Source organism: Haliotis rubra, unplaced genomic scaffold, assembly GCF_003918875.1.
Source record: "Haliotis rubra isolate DU_JTF1 unplaced genomic scaffold, ASM391887v1 Scf3, whole genome shotgun sequence".
Lineage (NCBI taxonomy): Eukaryota > Metazoa > Mollusca > Gastropoda > Lepetellida > Haliotidae > Haliotis > Haliotis rubra.
In genome coordinates, this window is record NW_025766968.1 from 5,925,568 (window position 1) to 5,950,208 (window position 24,641).

General features: G+C 41.3%; 1 protein-coding gene across 1 annotated transcript in view; it reads right to left on the bottom strand.

Moving 5' to 3' along the window:
- Positions 1–24,641, bottom strand: part of LOC124282469 — a 145,052-nt gene that overhangs the window by 18,396 nt on the left and 102,015 nt on the right. The window contains 31 exon segments of the mRNA XM_046718476.1: positions 403–532; positions 1,800–1,950; positions 2,909–3,920; positions 4,543–4,698; positions 4,941–5,200; positions 5,918–6,026; positions 6,423–6,751; positions 7,268–7,445; positions 10,495–10,605; position 10,917; positions 11,321–11,339; positions 11,523–11,759; positions 12,266–12,486; positions 12,738–12,887; positions 12,890–12,993; positions 13,567–13,809; positions 14,318–14,509; positions 15,078–15,253; positions 16,229–16,400; positions 17,177–17,270; positions 17,272–17,300; positions 17,808–17,972; positions 18,709–19,065; positions 19,496–19,630; positions 20,276–20,548; positions 21,057–21,236; positions 21,478–21,681; positions 22,453–22,513; positions 22,515–22,615; positions 23,297–23,479; positions 23,851–24,006. Coding sequence (XP_046574432.1) covers positions 403–532; positions 1,800–1,950; positions 2,909–3,920; positions 4,543–4,698; positions 4,941–5,200; positions 5,918–6,026; positions 6,423–6,751; positions 7,268–7,445; positions 10,495–10,605; position 10,917; positions 11,321–11,339; positions 11,523–11,759; positions 12,266–12,486; positions 12,738–12,887; positions 12,890–12,993; positions 13,567–13,809; positions 14,318–14,509; positions 15,078–15,253; positions 16,229–16,400; positions 17,177–17,270; positions 17,272–17,300; positions 17,808–17,972; positions 18,709–19,065; positions 19,496–19,630; positions 20,276–20,548; positions 21,057–21,236; positions 21,478–21,681; positions 22,453–22,513; positions 22,515–22,615; positions 23,297–23,479; positions 23,851–24,006 — 5,889 coding nt within the window.

The following is a 24,641-nucleotide window of genomic DNA, read 5'->3' on the forward strand; positions in this document are numbered from 1 at the left end:
TGAGGAGCATTTCCCACTAACCTTTGGACTTCATGATTTATGTGCAACCCCTTCTCCAAAATCTTGGATCCACCCCTGATGTTTGATTCATAATAAGCGTAGTGCACTATTCACCATAGTCTGTTTCATGTATTGCAATGCCTGTTCACAATCAGTAGATAAAGATTTGTATTTGTTGATAGACTTTTGGAGTCTGAAAATCTTTCAGTGCATTTTAAGACAAGCAAGACACTTAACTGAGGAATGGAGATTTGTTTTATGTATGACTGTTGCATGCATGGTTGTAATGCTGGTAGGATCAAAATGGTGCTGTTACTATCATTACACTGTCGTTCCACAGCTTCGCTTTTCTAACAAGCAGGAAGTGAACAAGAACATATCTCGTTGTTATGGTGAACTCACTGAACAGATCTGCAGCCTCCGATGCGTCCCTGAACAACGTGGCCGTCACTCGGTCGGAGAACATGGTTGCAACAATTATAGTCTTTGGCCCAACACTTGTTTCCAGGGGCCCATATGTGTCACGAAGAGCCTGCAAATAACCAGACCAATAACAGTGAGTTAGTGAGTAAATGTAAAAACACCACAGACTGGAGTGAGTGCGTGAGTGAGTGAGTTTAGGTTTATGCCGCACTCAGCAGTATTCCAACTATATGGCGGCGATCTCTAAATAATCGAGACAATCTGGTGATCAACATCATGAGCATCGATCTATACATTTGGGAACCGATGACGTGTCAACCAAGTCAGCGTTACTGAAGATCAATTCTAACCTGGATCTTCATAGATGTTTTTTATTTGGACTCTAAACTGAGGGAAAATATTTTATTATTTGGTCATATTTGGATTTCTGAATTTTGTTTTCATCTTAATCCTCAGGTGTTTTTAGCCTCTTCCTCTGTATTAGTCCTCTTATTAGTTACACAAGTTACAAGTTACAAAACCATGACATTAGTTGGACTATATTATTTCGAATTGAAAATTTTTAATTCTAATTTTGGATATTTCTACTGATATCTGTGTCAAGACCAAAATTAGAACAATGAATGGTGTTTGATGGGTGACACTGTTGGAGTGGGGACATGCAAGGGCAGTTATGTAAGTAGTGATCGATTGTCTGTGTTGTAGGTATGTGGTATGAGAGACCATTGTATGTATCTGGGATGTAAGCTTGGATGTCAATCAAGTTGTGTAATATAGCTTGGAAGTATATAAACAGAATCTCACCCAAGCGTCTTCTGATATCAATTATATCAATACAAGTTCATAAAGTTACAAATATCCAAGGCTTACCGAGGATATTTTTACTCTTATCAATGAGTGTTGATATATTTGATATCAGAAGACAAAAGGGTGAGATTCTATTTATGATAAAAAATCACTCTTCATTAGTTTTCAATGAAAATGTCCATCTCTGAACACAGTACCGGGTACTGCCATTAGACTTGCAGTGAAACAATGTCATAGCATTGTGATGTCATTAAGTTCATGACGTCATAGCATTATGAGGGCATTGTACAAAATCTACTGTCAAAACAATATCTCCTAGGAGATATCGTTTGATCTCACACATGCATCTCCTGTGTTTTGGATGATAAAAGAACTGATTTCAAAGGTTAGAATTTGCTACCAGTTTATATATGGGTGTCAGGCTGGCTGTTTCTTCTGGTTTTTTAACTGGTGTGAATAGTATAATATAAATGTCCCTGAACTGTATGGATATATATATATACAATCTGCTGTTGACTTATATCTGCCTCTGAGCAGGTCTGGATGACTCGTGACTTTACTGGACTTACCGTGATGGTGACATTTCCAGACAAGGGATCAACAACAGTCACTTGAATGAAGCCGTCTGCCGTGAGTTCCCCAGTGATGACTGGAGCTTCTGACTGGCGACACTGCTGGTTACAGATCTCGTCTGAATCAGTGTACACGTTACACTGGCATCTGTAACATAACAGTGGGGTCGAGGGTAAGTTATCAACATGTTTCCAAACAGCATAAAATTATCATTTTTTATATTATGACTGCCACTCCACATCAAATATTGTTAAATTAGAGCCACGTGCAATATGTGTATATATATAAATATCAGAGTAATGATAAACTGATGATGAAATAACAGTCACTTAACAATGAAGTGACATATTCATATGAAGCTTGATGATCAAAGTGCTACCACAGTCGTTAGTCTATATAAAAGTACTGGATTTACAATCGCCTTAACACTATTATTGCTGTGGATCATAAGTCCATATTAAGGTACTTGATTTACGATCACTTTAGCCCTAGGATTGCTTTGTGGATCATAAGTCTATGTTGAAGTACTCGATTTACGATCACTTTACCGCTAGGATTGCTTTGTGGATCATAAGTCTATGTTGAAGTATTTTCGATTCATTGCGATCACTTTACTTTAGACCGCTTGATTTACGATCACTTTACCGCTAGGATTGCTTTGTGGATCATAAGTCTATGTTGAAGTACTCGATTTACGATCACTTTACCGCTAGGATTGCTTTGTGGATCATAAGTCTATGTTGAAGTACTTGATTTACGATCACTTTACCGCTAGGATTGCTTTGTGGATCATAAGTCTATCTTGATTTTCACTTTAGCGCTAGGATTGCTTTGTGGATCATAAGTCTATGTTGAAGTACTCGATTTACGATCACTTTACCGCTAGGATTGCTTTGTGGATCATAAGTCTATGTTGAAGTACTTGATTTATGATCACCTTACCGCTAGGATTGCTTGTGGATCATAAGTCTATGATGAAGTATTTGATTTACGATCACTTTAGAGCTAGGATTGCTTTGTGGATCATAAGACTACTTTAAAGTACTTGATTTACAATCACCTTAGAGTTACAATTGTTTTGTGGAAGTACCCAAGTTCTACTAACCTTCCCAGGTCTACATCGAAAGCGCCATTACTGTCAGGACAGGCTGCGCTGCAGTCATATGATTCCGGAATCACGCACCCTCTAGTACTGGCATGACGGGTCTCGTACTGGGAGCACCGGACATCGACAATCTGCTGACAGTCCTCGTTACTATTGCTCAGAGAGTTTTGCATGTCAACTTCATCGTAGTAGATGAAGCCAGAGAGACACGTACAGGACCCATCCGACTCCTGGAAGGATCTGTACAAGCCGTTACAAATACATTCAGCACTGCCCATAGGAGCTGTGGAGGAACTACCACAAGGTCGACACGCCTTCTGACCCAGGATATTGTTGTAGGTGTTTACAGGGCAAGGAAAGCAGTCACCATACTCATCTGCTCTTGCCAGCTTGCCGTACATTCCTACTGGACATTGGGTGGGTTGAGCTGATCCTGGTGGGCAGTATGATCCTATTGGGCAGGGATTGCTTGTGCCATGGCCGGTTCCCATTGGGCAGTAGTAGCCGCCTGGACACAGGTCACACTGCCGTCTGTCCGTATAGTTGCCATAGTAACCTGCGGGACAGATGCGACAAGATCGGGAATAGTCGTATCTGATTCCTGAGTGAATCTCTGCCATGTGCCCAAGAGGACATGTTAAAGTCATGTTGCTTCCCTCGGGGCAGTAGAATGGATACTCGCACAGAATCGGGGTATCTGTTCCGGCTGGACAGTAGAAACCAGGCCAACACAAGGGAGGCAATCCAGTTGTTCCATTACAATAGTGACCAGGTCGGCAGTCGATCTCAATAGAAGCTCCCTCTGGACATTCGTACGTCTCCCTGCAAGGGATGCCCATCGTGTTGGCTGTGTCATTCGGGCAATAGTAGCCTGATCGGCACTGGTCGCAGTTCTCAGGAGCATCAACACCTGGCAGGGCCTTCATCCGGCCAGCAGGACACAGACGAGGCTCATCTCCTTCCAGACAGAAGAAACCAGGTGGACAAAGGTAGTCGGAATAATCAGCCATACCTGCAACACAAATAGAACTCTTCAAGGGAGGAAATACAGCCTCTGGTAGAGTTGTGTGCAAATGTGCAATGTGTGAATTAGGCTGACTGAAATAATATCTTTGGTAAATGAAAAATCTTTGGTAACAATCATTTCTTTTGTTCAAGTTTCCAATTTGAATCAAGAACTTTGTCAAACTATTTTTTAAACCGTAGTTTAGAATGGAAGTCAGCATTTTGAAACTATTGCCATAAGCTTGAAAAAGCTGCTTTAATAACGTCAACTTTATGTTAGTCATTTCATTGAAAGTTTAAAGTTTGCAAAACGTCCTTCTGATGTGACCTCTAATGGGATGTCCTCAGATCCCTGAATATTGGTAGAGAGACTAAGATAATGAGACATCCCAAACATCCAACATCACTAATACTGAAGTAATTTGAATAACAATATGTTGCAAGTTTATGAGCAAGTGCCAAATGTTTCATACTAATTTAAGCAATAAATCAAATGAGGCTCCTGTAAGAGAGTTGACATTGTGTAACTCCAAAGAATTAATGCTATAAAAGACGAGAAAGGGATTTGTATCTGAGTTTCAATAATTCCTGTCCTACCAATGAAGATACCAATGATCACAGCCATCTACCTGTATGGTTGCACCAGAAGCCGGCTGGACATGGGAAACACTCGGTGATGACCTTGGCCCCTGTGATGTTGCGGAAAGTGAGGCGAGGACAGGGTGTTGTTCCATTACCCAGGGTGCAGTAGAAGCCAATGGGGCATGGATCTGGGTCAGCAGAACCTGAAACACATTTCATAAAAATTGCATATTAGTTTCATTGAAAAATGTGCAAGATTGTTAAACTTCTTCAGCCAAAGTTCAATTAACCATCATATAGTTAAGAGAAGCCCGTAGTCTTGTTCAGTTGAATCAGTCAGCCAAGCATGGTTTAATGACGACCTTTTCTGACTAGCATGGGCAACTTGGGACACTGTAATCCCAATGGGGACATAGCTGTGAGAATATATTCTATGTGGTCTTACCTTCAGGACACAGGAAGCCAGCAGGACAAGGTGCGCAATCACTCTCCTGGGCAGCACCAACAGTGTCTCTGTAGGTGTCTGCTGGGCATGGCGTTGGGTACAGCGTCCCCTCAAGGCAGTAGAACCCCCGTGGACAGAAGCCAGCACAAGGATCATCGGACACACAGGCATCATAGTCCAGAGTTTCGTTGGGCATGGTTTTAGGGGAACCAGACTTGCAATAATAGCCTGCTGTACAGTTGCCATAGAGCTGTCCATTCCTGAAGCCAATTTGTACGGTTTTCAGAACATGTAGGTGAAGTGTTACTAACATACATTATGGAATGGAATATATTTTAGCGCTTTGAACACCCACTTAGTGGATGGATTTAGCGCTACATAAATTTTCAGTATTATAATGAGCCAAGTATTGTGCCAACAAAAGACCTTCAATATAGCTGATAACGTGACATATCACAATGACACATCTGACACATCTAACATGAAAACACAAACAGGAAAGGATTTATTTTCTACATGAGGCTGTAATAAAGTAGAGATTTTCATTTTTACTTACTTGTGTTTTGAATCTCTAATATTGTATATGGAAATAATGACTTGAAAGTTGCAGCCCCACATTTGTAAATACTTGCAAGGGTACGTAACATACTATTTCTTTGAGATTTCAATTACTCTGTGCCTTTAACTGTAAGATCTTTATAATGACCAAACATTCATGCATCAAATTACACCCACTGCCAGTCAATGTGCCTAAATCATTGAACAGTTTCATACAACTAGTACAAGCCCTGCACCTTTTCAAACGTGGATGTAAATCTCATAAACAATATTCCTAACAACTGCTCAGAATCTCAGTATCATGAACATACTGAACCTGTAAACATGAAGAACCTGTAAACATGAAGAACATGTAAACATACTGAACCTGTAAACATGAAGAACCTGTACATTATAAGGCAACTGAAGAGGATACGTACCTGCAATATTGTCCTGTTTCACATGCCAGACAGTCACTCTGTGACCTTAGTTTGGTCATGTTGTCGTAGGTGAAGGTGCCATTGCCACAAGGTATTGGGTATGCAGTGCCTAAAAATGGTGATAAAACATCATATCATTGTCCTCGTTACCTTCATCAAGAAACACATGGGTCATGTGTATCAGTGTAAACTAATGTTCATAAACGTTAATATTTGAACAATAAAGTTATTGGAAACATTGATATGTAATACTTAAATTATCCCATGCATGTTTAATCACAAAAATATCCTTGTACAAAAAATAATATGTCAACAAAAATTTTTTGTTTGGAAACCTAGTTACAAATGACCATTAATAGAGTTCTATCCACACATACTCTATGTTGTAGGTATTTAAACCCTTTCAATGTATTTGGTGGTTGTCATTGAACATGCTGTGTCAAACATTATAGACCAATGAAATCAGGCATTGCACATGTGAGATAAATTTTGATACTTCCCCTACCTTCTGGACAGTAGTGGTATTCAGGACAGTCCTTGCGTTCACCGGACACCGAGCTCTGACAGTAGGACCCAGCTGGACATGGGTCACAGAAGTCCATTCCTTGGTTCAGCTGATACTGACCAGCTGGGCAGGGGGTTGGAGCTGCAGATCCTGCAGGACAGAAGTAGCCGACTGGACACACGAAGTTGGTGGGGTCTGGCACCAGGGTGGTGTCATTTGATGGGCAGTAGTAGCCTGTGGCACAGATGCCGGAGACTTCAGTCTGTCCCTCGGACTCACAGTAGAAGCCTCCTGGGCAGGGTCGGCAGTCGGAGGCAGCGCGCCACCACCTACAACATGAAATGTAGACAGGGTCAATAATATTGATATATATTTGTGAATTCGATCACATGTAGAAGGTTAAGACACCCCAAAATCATCCTAATGTCATTTACCACCATTTACATGTCTTTCAAACATTACAGGTCCTTCAATGTTTAAACATTATTGTATATATCAAATCTGTTTCAAAATATTGTAAATGTATTCATTTTGTTAGAACATTAAGTGTTTGATATCATGTGTATTCATTGGTACTTAGAATACAAATGTCTGGAAGGGACCCACTAATAATTTAGGGGGCTCATAATCACACAACTTTATGGAACTTCATATTAACATCACCTATGTTAAAACAAATAATTAAAAGTTCAACAACTTACAAGGCCTCCATATTAAAATGAATCACAGAAACAGTCCAAATCCTTCTTTTCATAATTTTTTTTTTTTATTTAGTATCTCCATAAAATCATTTTTAATTTTGTCTTAACTTTGTATTAGGGTTCTTTGATAACCCAGTATGATACAGCTGTGACTGACCTGTAGTGTTCCTGATGGTTCCTGCTGGACAGCGGATCCTCATGGTGGTGCCCTGGGGGCAATAGTGGCCTGCTGGACACACCCCGTTGTTCTGGTAGGTCGGCGTAGGTGTGGGCACGCTGCTGTTGGCACCGCCCTCACAGAAGTACCCAGCTTCACACTCACCTGGAAAATGTGGCGAGAAATGCAAGTGATTCATTAATTACACAAAAATGTGCTTGTGCATAACGTTATCACAGCTCAACATTAGAAATGACTCACAATAAGTGTCAAAATGGATTTTTCTTCTGATGACGTCAAAGCGACGACAGAGAGGTCATACTGCGATATAATGATAAGGGGCATAACCCGTTATGCGTAACACTAGGTCAATGTAACTCAGGTCAATTGGAGAGAATTTGTTGTGGATACGGACGCTATATTTTCGTTATTTTATGTTTATGGTGAACCAAACTATTACAGTTCAAAGTTCCCCAATGTGAGCGGATGCAGTTTGGTAGTTTCACAATTTACAAGAAAAATGACAACGCGCTCTTACATGTGAAAGCACGTAATGGCGATTTGGATGGCCCTATCCGATATATAAGTTAGTTCTTAGATTCCCATATTCTCCTGTTTGTGTAGATGTATTTGACTAATTTTGCATTGTTATTACCAGAATACTAGCCATATCTTCAAATGTAAGGAAATTGCTGAAAATATCACAACATTTTAGTTGGCGTCATTGCTTGTTTTATGCATTTTATGCGCGTCGGAAAAGGACTCGACATTGGTATGCTGATTAGTATATATCTCAACTTAATTTCCATTAATTGTTTAAAAGGTCTCTCGGCTTCTACGCCAGAATTTAACACTCTATAAACAAAACATAAAATGACTGATTTTTCCATTAAATAGTGTCCTGAATATATCATCAATTAGGACGGTTTGATTAAAAGTGTATCTTATTGTGAACAACACGGCGCACCTGTTTGGCATCAACTTAACATAAATAAAAATAATATTTCTCAACACCGAAATATTTTGTTTGGGATAAGAAGTTTGTTTGTTTGTTTATGATTATGTAGCTATTTCTCTTCATACATTATGCAATGAAAGATGCAAAAAGATAGCTTTTTATATATGGAACCATATATTAGAATATTGATGTAAAGATTTGTCGAATTAGCACAGATGGTATATGAGATGGTATATATATATTCAACAATTTTCCTATAAATGTAGTTAGAGTTTGATATCCTGTCATCGCAATATTATTTAATCGAATATGAATTGATTATATTATCGAAAAAACAATGATAGAGAATCATAAAACGTTTCCAACAAACGCGCACCTGGCCAATCAATATGCATTATTCTTTTTGTCTATAAAACGACACAAATTTATGCAATGAACAAGACAATTCCTTTAAATATGTGTGCATATACATTTCATACCATATATAAATCATTTTCATTAATATTATCAGTTTTAGTATAAGGTTGAATTAAATCACCGTTCATTAACCTGTTCATATGAAATTGCAATATTAGTCCAAATAAATTGAATAGGAACTAAAGTAGTTGCCAATTATGGCTCATGTTTGATCGTCTAACACTTGTGTAAAGGTTTAGAATATGGTGTATTGCACTAAATATGTCAATTTCTTATGTAAATATGATGCAAACAATCAAAAACTTTCAAAGAATAAAACACCGTAAACCCTATACGCGCGTATGATATGATATTGAACAAGGCTAAATGTAGATACTGAAGTCAGTTTCATGAAAAAGTATCTTAACTATACGCAAAAATACACCATAATACATTGTGTTTACTCTTGTTCAACCGACCTTCACCTCAAAGAAATTGCCTAATATGTACAACAATGTTGACGTATGACATCACTACCGCTGACCAATTTCTTACAAAATGGCGGCTTTGCTGACAAGGGTACACAGGATTTTGCAAGGACCCTTCTATTGATTCAGGGATCGTTTGTCCATAAATATGACATGTAAGTAATCAGAATGATTCTGACTATCTGTGTATTGTTATATGTTTTTATCGTTTTCACTATAAGTAAGAGAAAAAGCCAGAAATGCAGATAATTACCTTGTCGCTCTATCGGATTTTAACGTCAGTTATGGCGCTGCCACGCTGCACGGAAACTTTGACAATTTTTATCAATTATCAAATCATTGCATTGTATCTATTTATAATTTCCTATTTCTTGCTTACGATACTCTTTCCGCATATTCCAGGTATTGAGCCATTGCAAGCAAATGAATAGACGGATGAATGTTGGAAAATTTCAGAAAATGCTACACAGTGGAAAATAGGTTTTGTCTTTGTTTTACATTTCTGTTGCCACGCAGTCTTTTCGAAAGCACAGCGCTAGTTTTCACACCCAATATGTTTCTCGCCTCATTTTATCTAGACAGTTGGTATTGGTGACAAAGACCAGTTGCAGTTTGATTCTAAAATGTATGGGAATTCATTGATGCATTTTCGAAGCTGAATATGAAATATACTTGATGAAATAGGCGCCTCACAGCCGGCCTTCATTAAACGTGATTTTGTAAACACTATCCAATATGGCTGAAAGCTTCTATGGCGTTCGTGGTAAGTGTATTTTCGAAGAAAACATCCCAACCGATTCTAGATTCATCGGCAACGCTTCAGAATTATCATTAGCGCATTTCATGTAAAAGTGATATCAGTGTTCATTTAAAACAACAATAGTTGTAAGATCAATAAACATTTGAATCAAGAAATCCCTAACACTTGACATCTTTAATGTTATCAATATAAGTGATAACATCCAATAACTATTTGATTCATCTGGAACCAAGCACTGCCCAGATATTCAGTCACCAGCAAGCATAGATTTATTTCATATCCAAACACACTTTGGTCAAAATCTATTTTTCGTAAAAAATCATTCATCAAAGTTTTAATTTTTTAACAGTGATTGTTATCACTGTAACTAATGACATCATTGTGATACCATTCCAGTTCTGAGGAGATATTGCTTGTGCTCACCAAAGACTGATAAACAGCTGTATAGGTGGAATTCTTATCAGCACACAAGTATTGGAACCTGATTTGTCCAGAGCACCTGATTGCTCAGTACATTATTGTAATGCCATAAGAGTAACTGAAAAAGACAAGAGTTCACTGTAGATGCCCTACACAATGACAAAACACTAGCTTAAAAGACTGGGGGTGTACCTGATGGGTCTATATTGCCGTTGCCAGCACAGTAGTGTCCCGGTGGACAGTCAATGCAGTGAGACTCGTCAAACATCTCTGTTTTGTTGTTGTATGTCCCTGGGGACACGGCTGAGCCAAGGACCCATAAGGACAGTAGTAGCCTGTAAATGTTAAACACTGACATGTGTAACTTACATTAGAGCAAATCTTGGCCAAGCTAACATACAGGTGACAGCTTGAACAACAATCCACTATTTCATGTTATCAATCAGTCAGTTCTTAACACAAGAATGTAGGACTGGGACTGACTGACTGAGTTTGGTTTTACGCCGCTTTTAGCAATATTCCAGCAACATCACGGCGGGGGACACCAGAAATGGGCTTCACACATTGTGCCCATGTGGGGATTCGAACCCGGGTCTTCGGCATAACGAGCCAACGCTTTAACCATTAGGCTACCCCACCGCCCCATAGGACTGGGAACCTGTAGTGACCTAAAAGGGGAGTGAGTGAGTGATTATGATTTTATGCTGCTTTGAGTAATATTCAAGTTGGAATAACCAGAATGAATGAGTGAGTTTAGTTTTACGCCACACTCAGCAAATATGGCAGCGGTCTGTAAATAATCAAATCAGGAAACAGACAATCCAGTAACCATTGTGAAATCCCCAGAGCAGCCCACACATTGTATCCATATTGGGAACTGAACCCAGCTCTTTCAAGTGATAAGTGAACATTTAGACCACTAGGCTAACCCACTGCCCCCTAAATAAATGAGTGAGTGAATGTATTTTTACGCCGCACTCAGCAATATTCCAGCTATATAATCAAGTCTGGACCAGACAATCCAGGGATCACAAGCACTAACATGGATCTACACAAAATTGTGATACGATGACATGTGTAAACCAAGTCAACGAGCATGACCACCCGATCCCGTTAGTCGCCTCTTTCGACAAGCATGGCTTACTGAAGATCAATTCTAACTAGGCCCCTAAACAAATGAAGCTCAGAATGACCATGATTCTGTTATTACCATGGCCTACCTGAGACAATACTCACCCATCTTGCACGGCTCACTGACTGACATATTGCTGCGAGGACACATCTGACCAGCTGGACACAGGGTACAGTTGTGCTGACCCTCGCTGGGCTGGAAACTTCCGATAGAACAACCCACTTCAGTGATAGCTCCCTCCTCACAGTAGAAGCCTGCTGGACACACGTAACCCTGGATACCATCCGTTGGCTCCGGGATGGTGCTACCGCCAATACAGATGAAGCTGAAACAGAAGCATGAGTGAGAAGAGTCTTATTCTGCTTCCAATGATATTCCAGTCATATCACAATGAGGCACTTTATTAATGGGCTTCAGACACTGTGACAATATGGGACTAAAACCAAGGTGATCAGCATGACTTGTCAACACAACAACCACTGGGCTACCCTAAGTCCCCTTAGAATGTATGGCTGAGCGAGTGTGAGACAGTGAGTCCTTATGTCCTGTAAAACTGCAAGGAAGGGAGTGGTTAAGCTGGCTTTGAATAGTATTTCAATTATATAACAGAATTATATATTTCAAGAAAGTCAGCTAGGCCAACACCATTCAGGCTAAATCCAAAAATGCAGGTACAACACTCACATGCTGACTAACACTACGTGGGATATTTCAGGATTCAAATCCACAATGACTAAATGGGAAACAATTTTTGCAATCTGAACCATTTAGCCACCTGTGCCTCCACAAACGGTCCAATAATGTTACAAATAAACCAACACATCCACTCACCCTGCATGGCATTTCGGAGCCTCGGAGCTGATGACATAGGCCTTCTGGTTGCAGTATCTGCCAGGCCAGCAATTCTCACATCCCTCAGGGCCAGTCACCTCCTTCTGGGTGGAGAACGTCCCCAGGGGACAGGGCTGGGGGTAGCTAGTGCCATTGGTACAGAAGTACCCTACTGGGCAGACATCATTGCCAGTGAAGTTGGCAACCTGGCTTTCATCAATCTGTAAAATCAAACAAAATGAATGAAAATATATGGCTGTTGGAATACTGTTGCATAAGTGGGAGTTCTTTATGCAAGAGCTCTCTCTCAATTTAAAACTCAATGAACCTTCTGTAGAATATTTTCCAGCTTGCTTCCTGGCAAAAGTTGATGGTCATTAAATTCAAAGGATCAGTGTATGACAATGCCCTGTGGTATCCAAACATGTTGTATAGTGTTTGGTAAAATCAGTTGTATGAATCTGCATTTTACCTTATCATAGATGGGGGTTGGTGAAGACGCCCCTCCTGTGCAGTAATATCCAGCGTAACACTCTCCAGTTGGTGTGGACAGGCCGGTCCTCTCACAGTAGAAGCCGGAGGTGCACTCGGTGCAGTTGCCTTCGTTGCTGTAGTACTCGTGTCTGGGCCGGACGTCCCGATTGGGCAGGGGAATGTCTGGGAGGCGTCAGTTGCCTCGGGACAGTAGAAGCCACGGGGACAGGGAGCAGGGAACACTGCAGGGTGTCCTGGACACAACACACATACAATCAGTTCCCCCATGATGGGGGTCAACTGTTTCCATTAGTTAACTGAATACAGGCAACACTGGAGTGAGTGAGTGATCGTGTGATGTGTGAGTGATAGAGTGAGTGATTTTGTTTGTTGTTTAATGCCACACTCAGCAATATTCCAGCTATATGGTGGCGGTCTGTAAATAATTGTGTCTGGACAACACAAACCAGTGATCAACACCATGAGCATCGATCTGCGCAATTGGGAACCAATGACACCAAGTCAGTGAGCCTGACCACCCGATCCCATTAGTCGCCTCTTACGACAAGCATGGGTTACTGAAGGTTCATTCTGACCTGGACCTTCACGGCTTCTCAATGATAACAGACACATTTTGGGCAATGACCTCTGATGCTGCAGACCAATAATGCTAACCATTCCCCTATAATAGTCAGATATCAGTGAATATAATTAATTCTAGTGTCAATGGTAATCGTAATTGGCATAAGTGGATATCTTTAGTTTTTATGTCCCTTGAAGAAGGTGAAATATGTAGTAGACAATATCACATCACTGGAGTCACTCACCATCAATGTAGGTGACATTCCCAGTTGCCATGTTACAGAAGAATCCCTCAGGGCAGGGCAGACAGGTGCTTGCTCCATAGCTGGGTTGGTAGGACCCCCCAGGGCACATGGTGGGAATGGCTGATCCCTGCTCACAATAGTGACCCTTCCAACACACCAGGTCAGAGGGGGTAGGAGAGGTCTGGCTCTCAGGGCAGTAGAAACCAGGGTCACACAAGTCAGTTGGGCGGATGTCTCCAGGACCTAGGAGGACAATGATCTGGTTGAAACTTGGAGAATTTATGCATGCATTGAACACAATAACCACGATAACATACAAACATGCATGGTTCATATACAGCTGATAATTACTGTCTGAAAGTTGATTGATTGTATGTCAATGACAACTGTACCATTTATCCAAATGTCCCATACAACAAAATATCTCAGTCAAATGGAATAGATGATATCTAAAAGGACAGCATGACCTTTGATTTGCCATATCAAGATTAATGCTATGTCCAATTCTTGGAAAAGGATGATTCTTAAGCGATAAAATATTCAAAACATTACATATTCAGTGCCTCACACCTTAAAATATTTGGCACTAAACAGAATATTCAGTTTTCCAAAGAAATGGGCATTTGACAATTGGCAAATCCATCAATCAAGGACATTCCTCAATGACATGAAACTTATAAAACAATCTTGAAGTTTTTTTAATGGAGGACAGATAACATATTCCTTCTGTCAGCAGAACAGTGGCTCTCACCTTGACAGAACATGCCTCCTGTGCAGTTGAGGCACTCCTCCACCATGGATGTTCCGGTCTTGTTGGCAAATGTTCCGGCAGGGCATGGTTCAGGGACGGAAGTTCCCACAATGCAGTAGCTGCCCTCCGGACACACATACTGGTTGGGGACGGCGCTGGTGCCATTACAGTAGTACCCTGCACTGCAGTTGCCTGTCACAATGGATGGGTGTTTAAAACAAAGTTTACAAAGTAGGATATAATTTTTGTAAGAATATCAAAGCAAAAAGAAACAAAAGAAATATGTTTTGAAAACTGCAGGTACTCATAGTCTCAGACAAAGCCCTTTCAGTCAAATTTACAACTTGATTTGCAGTACCATTCTCAAAGATGCATTTATCATATTTATTACCCTGATTGACTAGTGTTTACAGTCCCTGACTGCACTTACTCTGACTGACTGACTGACTGACTGACTGACTGAGTTTGGTTTTACGCCGCTTTTAGCAATATTCCAGCAACATCACGGCAGGGGACACCAGAAATGGGCTTCACACATTGTACCCATGTGGGGATTTGAACCCGGGTCTTTGGCGTGACGAGCCAACGCTTTAACCACTAGATTACCCCACCGGCCCCTGCACTTACTCAACTCCAGGGTAAGATGTTATAGATGGTTGAGAGATTAACAACTACTTTGAAAAAGATTCTTCACAATTCAACATTGCAAGTAGGCTATTCAGTCCTGTTTATTCAAATTGACCCATGATGATATACTGACCTGTTGGGAGTGGCAGCCCTGGAGTTTCGCAGTACATGCCCGGGGTGCAGGCCTGAGGCTTGTATGTTCCTTGTGGGCAGAAGTAGCCCATGGGGCAGATACCGCCACTGGTCAGCTCGAAGTCAGGACATACACAGTCCCACATGGGGGCACAGGTGTCATTGGAGTACAGGCCACTGGGAACACAATAAAACTGTTAACAAAGTAGAAGTCCAAACAAACTATCATAAACTGTACTGCTTTTACTGTACAAGTGCTCCTCAAGCATCGTTTACTGAAGTAACATGAAGACAAACCAAGTCAAAGAGCCTCGGCACCAAGCCAGTTGCCAAGGATAATTTCCAAGGATCCTAACAGAGCTTTTGTCTATAGTTATACCATCTTTAGATCTCTATAAAGAGTGGTAAAGATATTTTTCATATTACAACTGAATCTCATTTGAATTTGGTGTAATGCTGATTTGAACAGTACTCAAGTTATATCATGATGTACAAGTCAAAACGTCTACAACTTTCATATAGTGAGTGAGTGAGAGAGTTTAGTTTGACGCCGCACTCAGCAATGTCACAGCTATATGGCGGCGGTCTGTAAATAATCGAGTCTTGACCAGACAATCCAGTGATCAACAGCATGAGCATCGATCTGCGCAATTGGGAACCGATGACATGTGTCAACCAAGTCAGCGAAACTGACCACCCGATCCCGTTAGTCGCCTCTTACGACAAGCATAGTCGCCTTTTATGGCAAGCACATGGGTTGTTGAAGACCTATTCTACCCCGGATCTTCCCGGGTCACTTTCATATCGACCCACGAGGTATGGTGAGGACACACAAATACAACAATCAGGATAAATCTGAGATTCAAACTCTTTCGTAAGAATTGAGCACGTTTACTTGGTTGAAGAAGATAGTTTCAATAAGCATCATGCATGAAAGCTGGATGCATGAAATGTCAAATACACTAGTACTTTTACTAACATTCTCATACTTGGCTACAGTGTACAAGGACAAATTTCCATTGCTTGGTTCAGGCAAACAGGCAATCATTGACGGTTCAATCAGGACATTTTACTGACAATCCTTAGTGGCAGCTATTATAACTGAAAACCTCCAAATGCAGGGATGAATGGTAACCATGGTGACAGTCCTACCTGCTGGATCCCCCTGCATTGGTGAGGTTACCGAGGTCGTATGGGCGGATCTGGAAGGACTTCCCAGCACAGAAGAAGCCAGGGTCACACAGTCCAGATGGTATGATGTTACCCAGGCCTTCACAGTACTCTCCTGGCGGACAGTCCAGACAGTCACTCTTAGCCTTTGCACCTGCAACATCAAGGTCATGTTTAAGGTCAAGGATAAGGTCAAGGTCATGATAAATAATGCATGCAAAAAAATGATATGAACTAATTCCCTGTAAAGGAACAAGTTGTTGATATATTTAACTAAGCTATGATTTATGACAGATTATCTGTCCTGAGCATCATGCTTAAACTATAGATTAGAGTGAGTGAGTGAGATTGGATTTACACTTCTTTTAGCAATAATGCATCAGTGTCATGGCAGGTCATTCGCCACTTGTAATTCTGAGATTAGATATAATTTATGATAGAATAAATATTCAAAGAAAAACTAAATCAATTAAAAATACATGAAACTTTAAAAACTATACTAACTTCAGTGAAGTGACATGTGACATCATTTGCAAGTTGTTATCTTAACAAGACATGAGTATGATTTTATCATTTCAGCTGACCAGTCCAGTTTAATTGTCTAAAAATATGCTCATTTGCCAGTCACAGAATGCACACTTATCACAGCATGTTAGCAGACTGGATACCGTTGGATAAACCACAGAGCATGTGTCTAGTGATGGCACGCTCAAATACACCAGCAAGTACCAACTGCCAGCAGATTCTGGCATGACAAAGGGAGGGAACACAATATGATTATGCCTTTAGTGAGTGAGTGAGTTTAGTTTTACGCCACACTCAGCTATAATCCAGCTATATGACGGCTGTCTGTAAATAATCTAGTCTCGACCAGACAATCCAGTGATCAACATCATGAGCATCGATTATGCCTTTAGTATGTGTCTTTACCTGTAGCATTGTAGTAAGTTCCTTTTGGACATGGATGCTCCACATCAAAGCTGGTTCCCTCGGTACAGTAGTGGCCCATTGGGCAGGTGATGGGGGGTCACCGTCTCATTCAGGCAGTAGGACCCTGAAACATACATACAAATTGGATCATGGTTCAGAACACATCTCTTAAAACTTGATCTCAGGATCATCTGGAAATGGGCACATGTGTCAACACATCTGTGACCATTAGACTCATGTGGTCTGTTGTCTAGCCTTAAGGTTGATATTGCTGATTCTTGAATGAAGATTTAATTATTATGACAATATATAATGAGATCAATACCATTAATAAACCTGCTTGACATGTAGCAATCACTGTGACAATAGTAAGTCCATGTTAGGGTATGCTAGTCATGATCATCACAGCGCTAACATCACCTTGATCAGGTGGACCCAGGTTGATAACTAACTTTCTTCAAGGTGATGGAAACAATGGTGACAGCCAATCATCAAGCTATATAACCTCAAGCTATACAAGCTTCCTGTGGTTTAAGTTACCTATATCAGACAGCATGACCAACAAAATATATACAGACCAAATACAATCACTATATATCAATTTCTAGTTGTACGTCAATGAACACTGTACCTGCTGGGCAGGGGAGACAACTTGGCACAGCCTGACTGGGGGAGTAGGTTCCTGGCAAGCAAGGCACAGGGTAGGTGGAGTTGAGGGGGCACTCGAAGCCAGGTGGGCACACATCACCCTCGCCTGTGTGGGTCACGCTGCTACTGGGGGACTCCACATTCACACCTGTAACATAAAGGAAGTAATGCTGTTTTACTGTAGAAGTAGCTGGATGGATGCAGGATGCAAACGGCACAAGTCAGGCTGGAGAGTGAATTTGCATTTATGATGCTTTGATAGTATTCATCTTAATGAAGAAGGACAGTGGGTTGCTTACGTTCACCACTTTCGTCAAATCCACAAGTAAATGTATAGTGTTATCAAACCATAAAAACTAACCAAGAAGCATCTAGAATTTGAGCCAATGGTAAAGGGTTCCTGGCACACTGTAAGGGACACAGCAGAGAATCAGCTGATTGGTGCCAAGTAGATGTAAATGCAAGACCATCGAATAGATTGCAGTTTTGGTTGCATGCTCCCCAAAAAGCTGAGAATGTCTTGTGAATACAAAAAACTGGTGATGGGTAGCAATATGTTATGTACTCTAAGCATGCGTCTTTGTGGAAGCATGCTATTGATTATGTTATACTGCTGAACACCATTGTGTTGAACTCAAAAGACAGAAGACAGTCAGTGCCATTCTGGGTCCTGTTTCTCAAAGCGATCGTAGCGCTACAACTGTCGTAAGTCTATGTTAAAGTATGGGAGTTACGATCAGCTTAGCGCTACGATCGCTTTCAGGAACGGGGCCCTGAACACCAAACGCATGACATTGTATGAGACCCGAAAAACACATTGAAACAGCCCAGGATTCAGCACATCCGACACAGTGGTGTTTACTAAAGCAGAAATGTGTACTGACCTGTGACACAATAGTATCCCGCGATACATGGCCCGGATGGGGCAGTGAGGTGTTCACTGTCACAGTAGAATCCACCCGTACAGGGGGTGCACTGGGACCCATTGCTCAGTCTCTCGCTGCCCCCAAATGTCCCCACAGGACAAGACTTGTAGTTGCTGCCCGACCCCTGGGGACAGTAGTAGCCCTGCGGACAGGGTTCAGCCTTGGCCCCGTCGGTGCAGTAGTAGCCCTCGGGGCAGGGGTCACACTCGGCTGCTCCGGTGCGGTTCATGAAGAAGGCTGGTGGACACTGTATGGGGATGTGAGATCCAATGGGGCAGTAGTGACCGACAGTGCAGATGGCTCCTGTTGTTCCATCTGAAATATAGATAGTGTAGTTTACAGTAAACATTACTCTAGATAGTATTTCAGGTATGGATAGATTTATTTGATGGTTGAGCCATTTTTGTGTTTTGTTTACATTTAACATCTCTCTAGACAGTATTTTAGTTATGGATAAACATATTTGATGGTTGAGCCATTTTTGTGCTAATCTGACAGGTGGGGCTTCCAAAAAAAATAGGGTGCTTTTATATATGGCTGCTTTGACTGAGGCTGAGACCTTAATGTGAATGAGGAGTTTCTTCCTTTTGGAGAGCATGGCAGTAAGAAAAGGCCTCACAAACAACATAGCAATAACATATCCTATCAATTGGGAGAATCTGCCCCAGAGATATAAGTTTACCCAACAGACTGCTCCTACAGTAGAACCCAGCTCAAGCTTCAACATGCTGGTAAGTATGCTCACCTGTTGGATTTGGAGACTTGGCTCCTCTGATGCAGTAGTAGCCTGCCATGCAGTCGCCGGTGACGGTGTTGTTACCTTCTTCCAGACAGTACTTGCCCGCGTCACAATCCACACAGGAGGTTGCAGACTGTTTGCCTGGATCATTGACATGCACATGTGGATCACTCTGCTTCAGTGTGTAGGATATTTACACTACTCAGACATTCATCATCTACATTACTACAGCCCGTATTTTCAAAAACATACAAATTACTTAAGTTATTATGAATGAATATTTCTTGAAAATAGAGATTTTGGATTAGTTTCCACTCTGATCTTAATTTTAAATACCATTATCGGTGCCTTCCTCTGATGTCATAACTTCCAATTGTAACATGAACATCACAGATACTTATCTGTATATATATGTCCCAAACATGCTTCAGTTTACAAGTCTTGAATCTACTCTTCGAAGACAGTGAGTGAGTGAGTGAGTCTGGTTTTACGCCGCTTTTAGCAATATTCCAGCAATATCACAGCAAGGGACACCAAAAATTGGCTTCACACATTGTACCCACTTCGAATAGAGAACTAGTACAATATCAAGAAACCTAAAGCAAAATGGTTTAAAGGAAGAGCCTCCTTCGGCCTCTGGAAATGCTGGACACATATTACATGTCTGATCACAGTGAGGTACAGTGCATGTCTGGTTCATTATTGATTATTTAGAGATCGCCATCATAAAGCTGGCATATTGCAAAGTGCTGCGTTAAATAAACAAACAGAATGTTGACTGCCCACCTTCTGAAGGCTGGTATGTTCCTTGTGGACATGGCACTGGAGCCGTGATTCCCTCAGGACAGTAGTGTCCAGTTGGGCAGTTGTAGCCATAGGACTGACTCCTGGGAGAGGGTTCATTGGAGCCGTATTCGCAGTAGTGTCCTGCAGTGCAGTAGGCATAGGGCACGATGAGCCCGGGTGAGGGGCAGTACTGGCCTGGGTCACATGGAATACATTCATTGGCTGCTCGCAGACCGGTCAGGTTGTTGTAGGTACCCACTGGGCATGGGTCACCTGAAACAAACAATGCCACTTAGAAATCTTTGAGTACATGCAGATAGAATACTTCAAGAACAAGCAGATATGATGATTCAAGAACAAGCAGATACGATACTTCAAGAACAAGCAGATACGATACTTCAAGAACAAGCATACCTAATACTTCAAGAACAAGCTGATATGAAACTTCAAGAAGAAGCATACCTAATACTTTGACACATGGTACCCACAGGGTTTTCTTCACGACAAAGTTTTATCCAAAAGCCATCAGTGTATTTAAAAGATTTCAAAAACTTTCTTTCAATCATTAAGATTAAATTGATAACCAAGTTTTAATAACAAAACATACGATGAGTTATCTAAGCTTGAAAAACGGTGTAAACATCTACACCGAAACATCATTCTGTGCCATAAACAAGAAGTTGTTATCCATAAAGTTGTATACTTTATTATTGACTCACCAACAAGTTGTAATACCTTTACTTAATAATTACACAAAATTACAGTTCCAATCAAAACTTACCATCAACAGAACCCACAGGGCAGTACTTGCCCTTGGGGCAGATATCTCCAGTGATGCCGTCAGTGGGAGTGGAGGTGTTGGCACCTTGGTCACAGAAATATCCAGCCAGACAGTCGCCTTCCACATCAGTCAGGCCAGGAGTTTTACAGTACTTGCCAAACTCGCAGCTCGTACATTCACCTGGAGCATACATGAGGACCATCAGGACAAACTAGAGGGGGGGTCGCCCATCTACCTACTGTACTACATATCTTGAACAGAAGCAGCCCCACCCCAAACTTTTCTTGAATGTCTCTGAATGTTTCCCACCAGAACCATGTATCAGGAACCATGTGGATCTTGCCAAATCTCCCCCACATCTTTGATTACTATGTTCAATGAGGCAGTCAAACATTGTTCTATATTCTGAAGGACCACGTACCCTGAGACTCCAGGTCCCCGAAGGGACTGTAGGTTCCCGGGGGACAGGGGAACTCATGCATGTACTTGGTCCCGGTGGGGCAGTAGTAACCAGCTGGACATGGAACGGGGTCGATGATGCCCACGGTGGAGTTGCCAGGGTCACAGTAACTCCTGGAAGGGCACGGCTCACACGTTGGCTCCCCTTCAAAAGGCTGGTAAGTTCCTGTAACACAAACCATGTAATTCCAGCTCAAGATGGGTGAAGGGCATTGATAAAATTATTTTAGTAGACAATTCCACATCATTCTGGTTCTGTATCCAACATTACAATTCCAATTTGAGTGGGTTCTCTTGTCTTTCGCTTTATTGCTATTTCCAAATGACCCTCAAAATCTTATATTTTGAACTTTATGGATTACGGAAAGAACCTTTCCATTTTTATACAAATTCAATGCATAATAGTTAATATGACATTTATGCTATGTTGGTTGGTGTGTTTGGGGCATGTTTAGATAAATGTCAATATTGCTTGCAGAATATTCAGAAGCCTATTGTCATCGGCCAGTAAAATCACAACATTAGTGAGTGAGTGAGTGAGTTTAGTTTTATGCCGCTTTTAGCAATATTCCAGCAATGTCACAGGAAGGGACACCAGAAATGGGCTTCATACATTGTACACATGTGGGGAATCGAACCCAGATCTTTGGCATGATGATCAAACGCTTTAACCACTAGGCTACCCCACCGCCCCTCACAACATTAGGATAATGTGAGAGTGACACAAACAGATGGACAAATGCTTCATGATAAACTTTGACAATCGTACAAAGAAACAAAACAAAAACAAACAACTTAACATTGCTTCCGAAATGTATAACATCACATAATAATTAAGATATTAGACTTATAAGGCTTTCAGAACATATTATTCACAAGAAATACAACATGATTATGTTGTAAATTATTTTGAAACAAAAATGCATCCATCCTTTACCTCTTTCACATCTGATGGGGAGGGCACTACCTTCAGGGCAGTACATGCCCTTAGGACACATGGTGGCTATGGGGGGTCATCGTGGTCTGACCCTCAGGGCAGTAGTAGCCTGCCCCACACAGGCCGGTCTCCTTAACCAGGCCTGTACCGTCACAGTAGAAGCCTGCAACATGATAACAGAGCATATAACAACCAACAGTTGGTAGGGATACCGAGATGTTCTGTACGTCAGTGGGCTCACAGTAAGTGGCGAGTCGAGGGACTGAACAAAACGTATCTAGGGTAGTCATTCCTGGTTTGCAGGTATCTGAGGGTATATATTTACAAAAACACTGGAAGACTAAATTTGGTGTGTGACATGAATTACCTTGGGATTGTTCTGACTGACTGACTGACTTGAGTTTGGTTTTACACCGGTTTTAGCAATATTCCAGCAACATCACGGCGGGGAATGGGCTTCACACATTGTACCCATGTGGGGATTCGAACCCGGGTCTTCGGCGTGACGAGCCAACGCTTTAACCACTAGGCTACCGCACCGCCCAGATTGTTCTAAACAACATTAGTTGCTGTGAGCTGCCATTCACTAAAACAGTGTGGGACAAATGTTTCCTTTCTACTTCAAATTTGAATTTGCTTACATAAATGGACTCAGAAGAGTCAGTAAAAAGATCAGATTATCCAAAGCATATGTCCACATTTCTAGATATCGAATCTGAACTTTCGAATACATATGACAGGTAATCACTTTTGCTTATTAAGACCTTAATTAGTGACATGCTGACTGACTATTCATGCAACAATCAAGGTACTTCTTCTGTTTCACAAAACATGTAGGTACTACCTGGTGTACAGGCTTTGCAGTCAGTGACGTTGATGTTGCCGGTGGAGTTGGAGAAGTGTCCTATGGGGCATGGTACAGAGGTTGGGGACCCCTCAACACAGTAGTGGCCTGCCCAACACACGAAGTCAACAGGGTTGGCCACACTCTGGCCGGTCGGACAGAAGTAGCCAGGATCGCACTTGGCTGAAACAAAACAAGCAGGCATTCCATGGAGTACTTGAGTGAGTATCGTTTTATGCTGTTTTTGCTGTTTTTAGCAAAATTCCAGTAATGTCACAGTGGGGGACACCAGAAATGGGCTCAACACATTGTACCCATGTGGGGAAACAAACCCAGTTCTTCAGCGTCATGAACGGATGCTTTAACCAGTAGGTTCCCAACCCACCCCACGATGTATTTGTGAATGGGGTGCACCAGATAATCACTGCACAAGGACATGTTGGCAATCAGATCTTAAGCTGAAAATCAGGAACGAGTGATGACAGGTTGATATTTATGGTTTTTAGTGCAATGAATTTATTCAATTTGCTGCTACGTCACTGAGTGTTACATACCTTTCGGGGCTGGTAGTTCGTAGCTATCACAGTACCATCCCGCCTCACAACTGACAGGTATGGAAGATCCGAGGGGACAGTAGGTGCCCGGCTGGCACTTGCCTCCGGTGTAATTGTACGAGGGGCATGGGCACATGTCAATACTGGAGAAGTTACCTGGATCAGGACAAAATCAGTCACAATAATGTAAGTTTTATGATTAAATTGATATTTTATACTTATCCTGAATCATCGAAACAGAAGGAAGACAAGCAATACAGCATGAGTCAGGATAAGGAAAAATAGACATCTTATAGTTAAACTGGAAGGAGTGAAGAGCATATTGCAACAATGAGAATGTCAGATAATGGTATTATATTGAAATTGCATCAGAATTATCCATCATAATATTTATCTGGGATATATCTGAATGTAGGCTTTTCTTGAGTCTTCATGATGTACACAACTGTGAGAATAAATGACTGCCTGTCGTAAGAGACATGATTTCATAGCAGTATAAATAACTTGTCAAATATTTCATTCATCTGTTCAGGTCCGACACATTTAATGTATGTGAGAAAGAGAGTTTCATGCTGATTTTAGCAATATTTCAGCCATATCACAGTAGGGGTCACAAGATATAGGATTCACACATTGACCTATTTTGGGAATTAAGTCAAAGTTTTAGTGTGAATACAGCCTATGGTTTCACCACTTGAATAATCTACTGTTATCTTCGCATGATCAGCTTAAACTGGTGTGACACAAGGACTGAATTATCAGTCAAATATAATCAACATTAACAGTCTTCA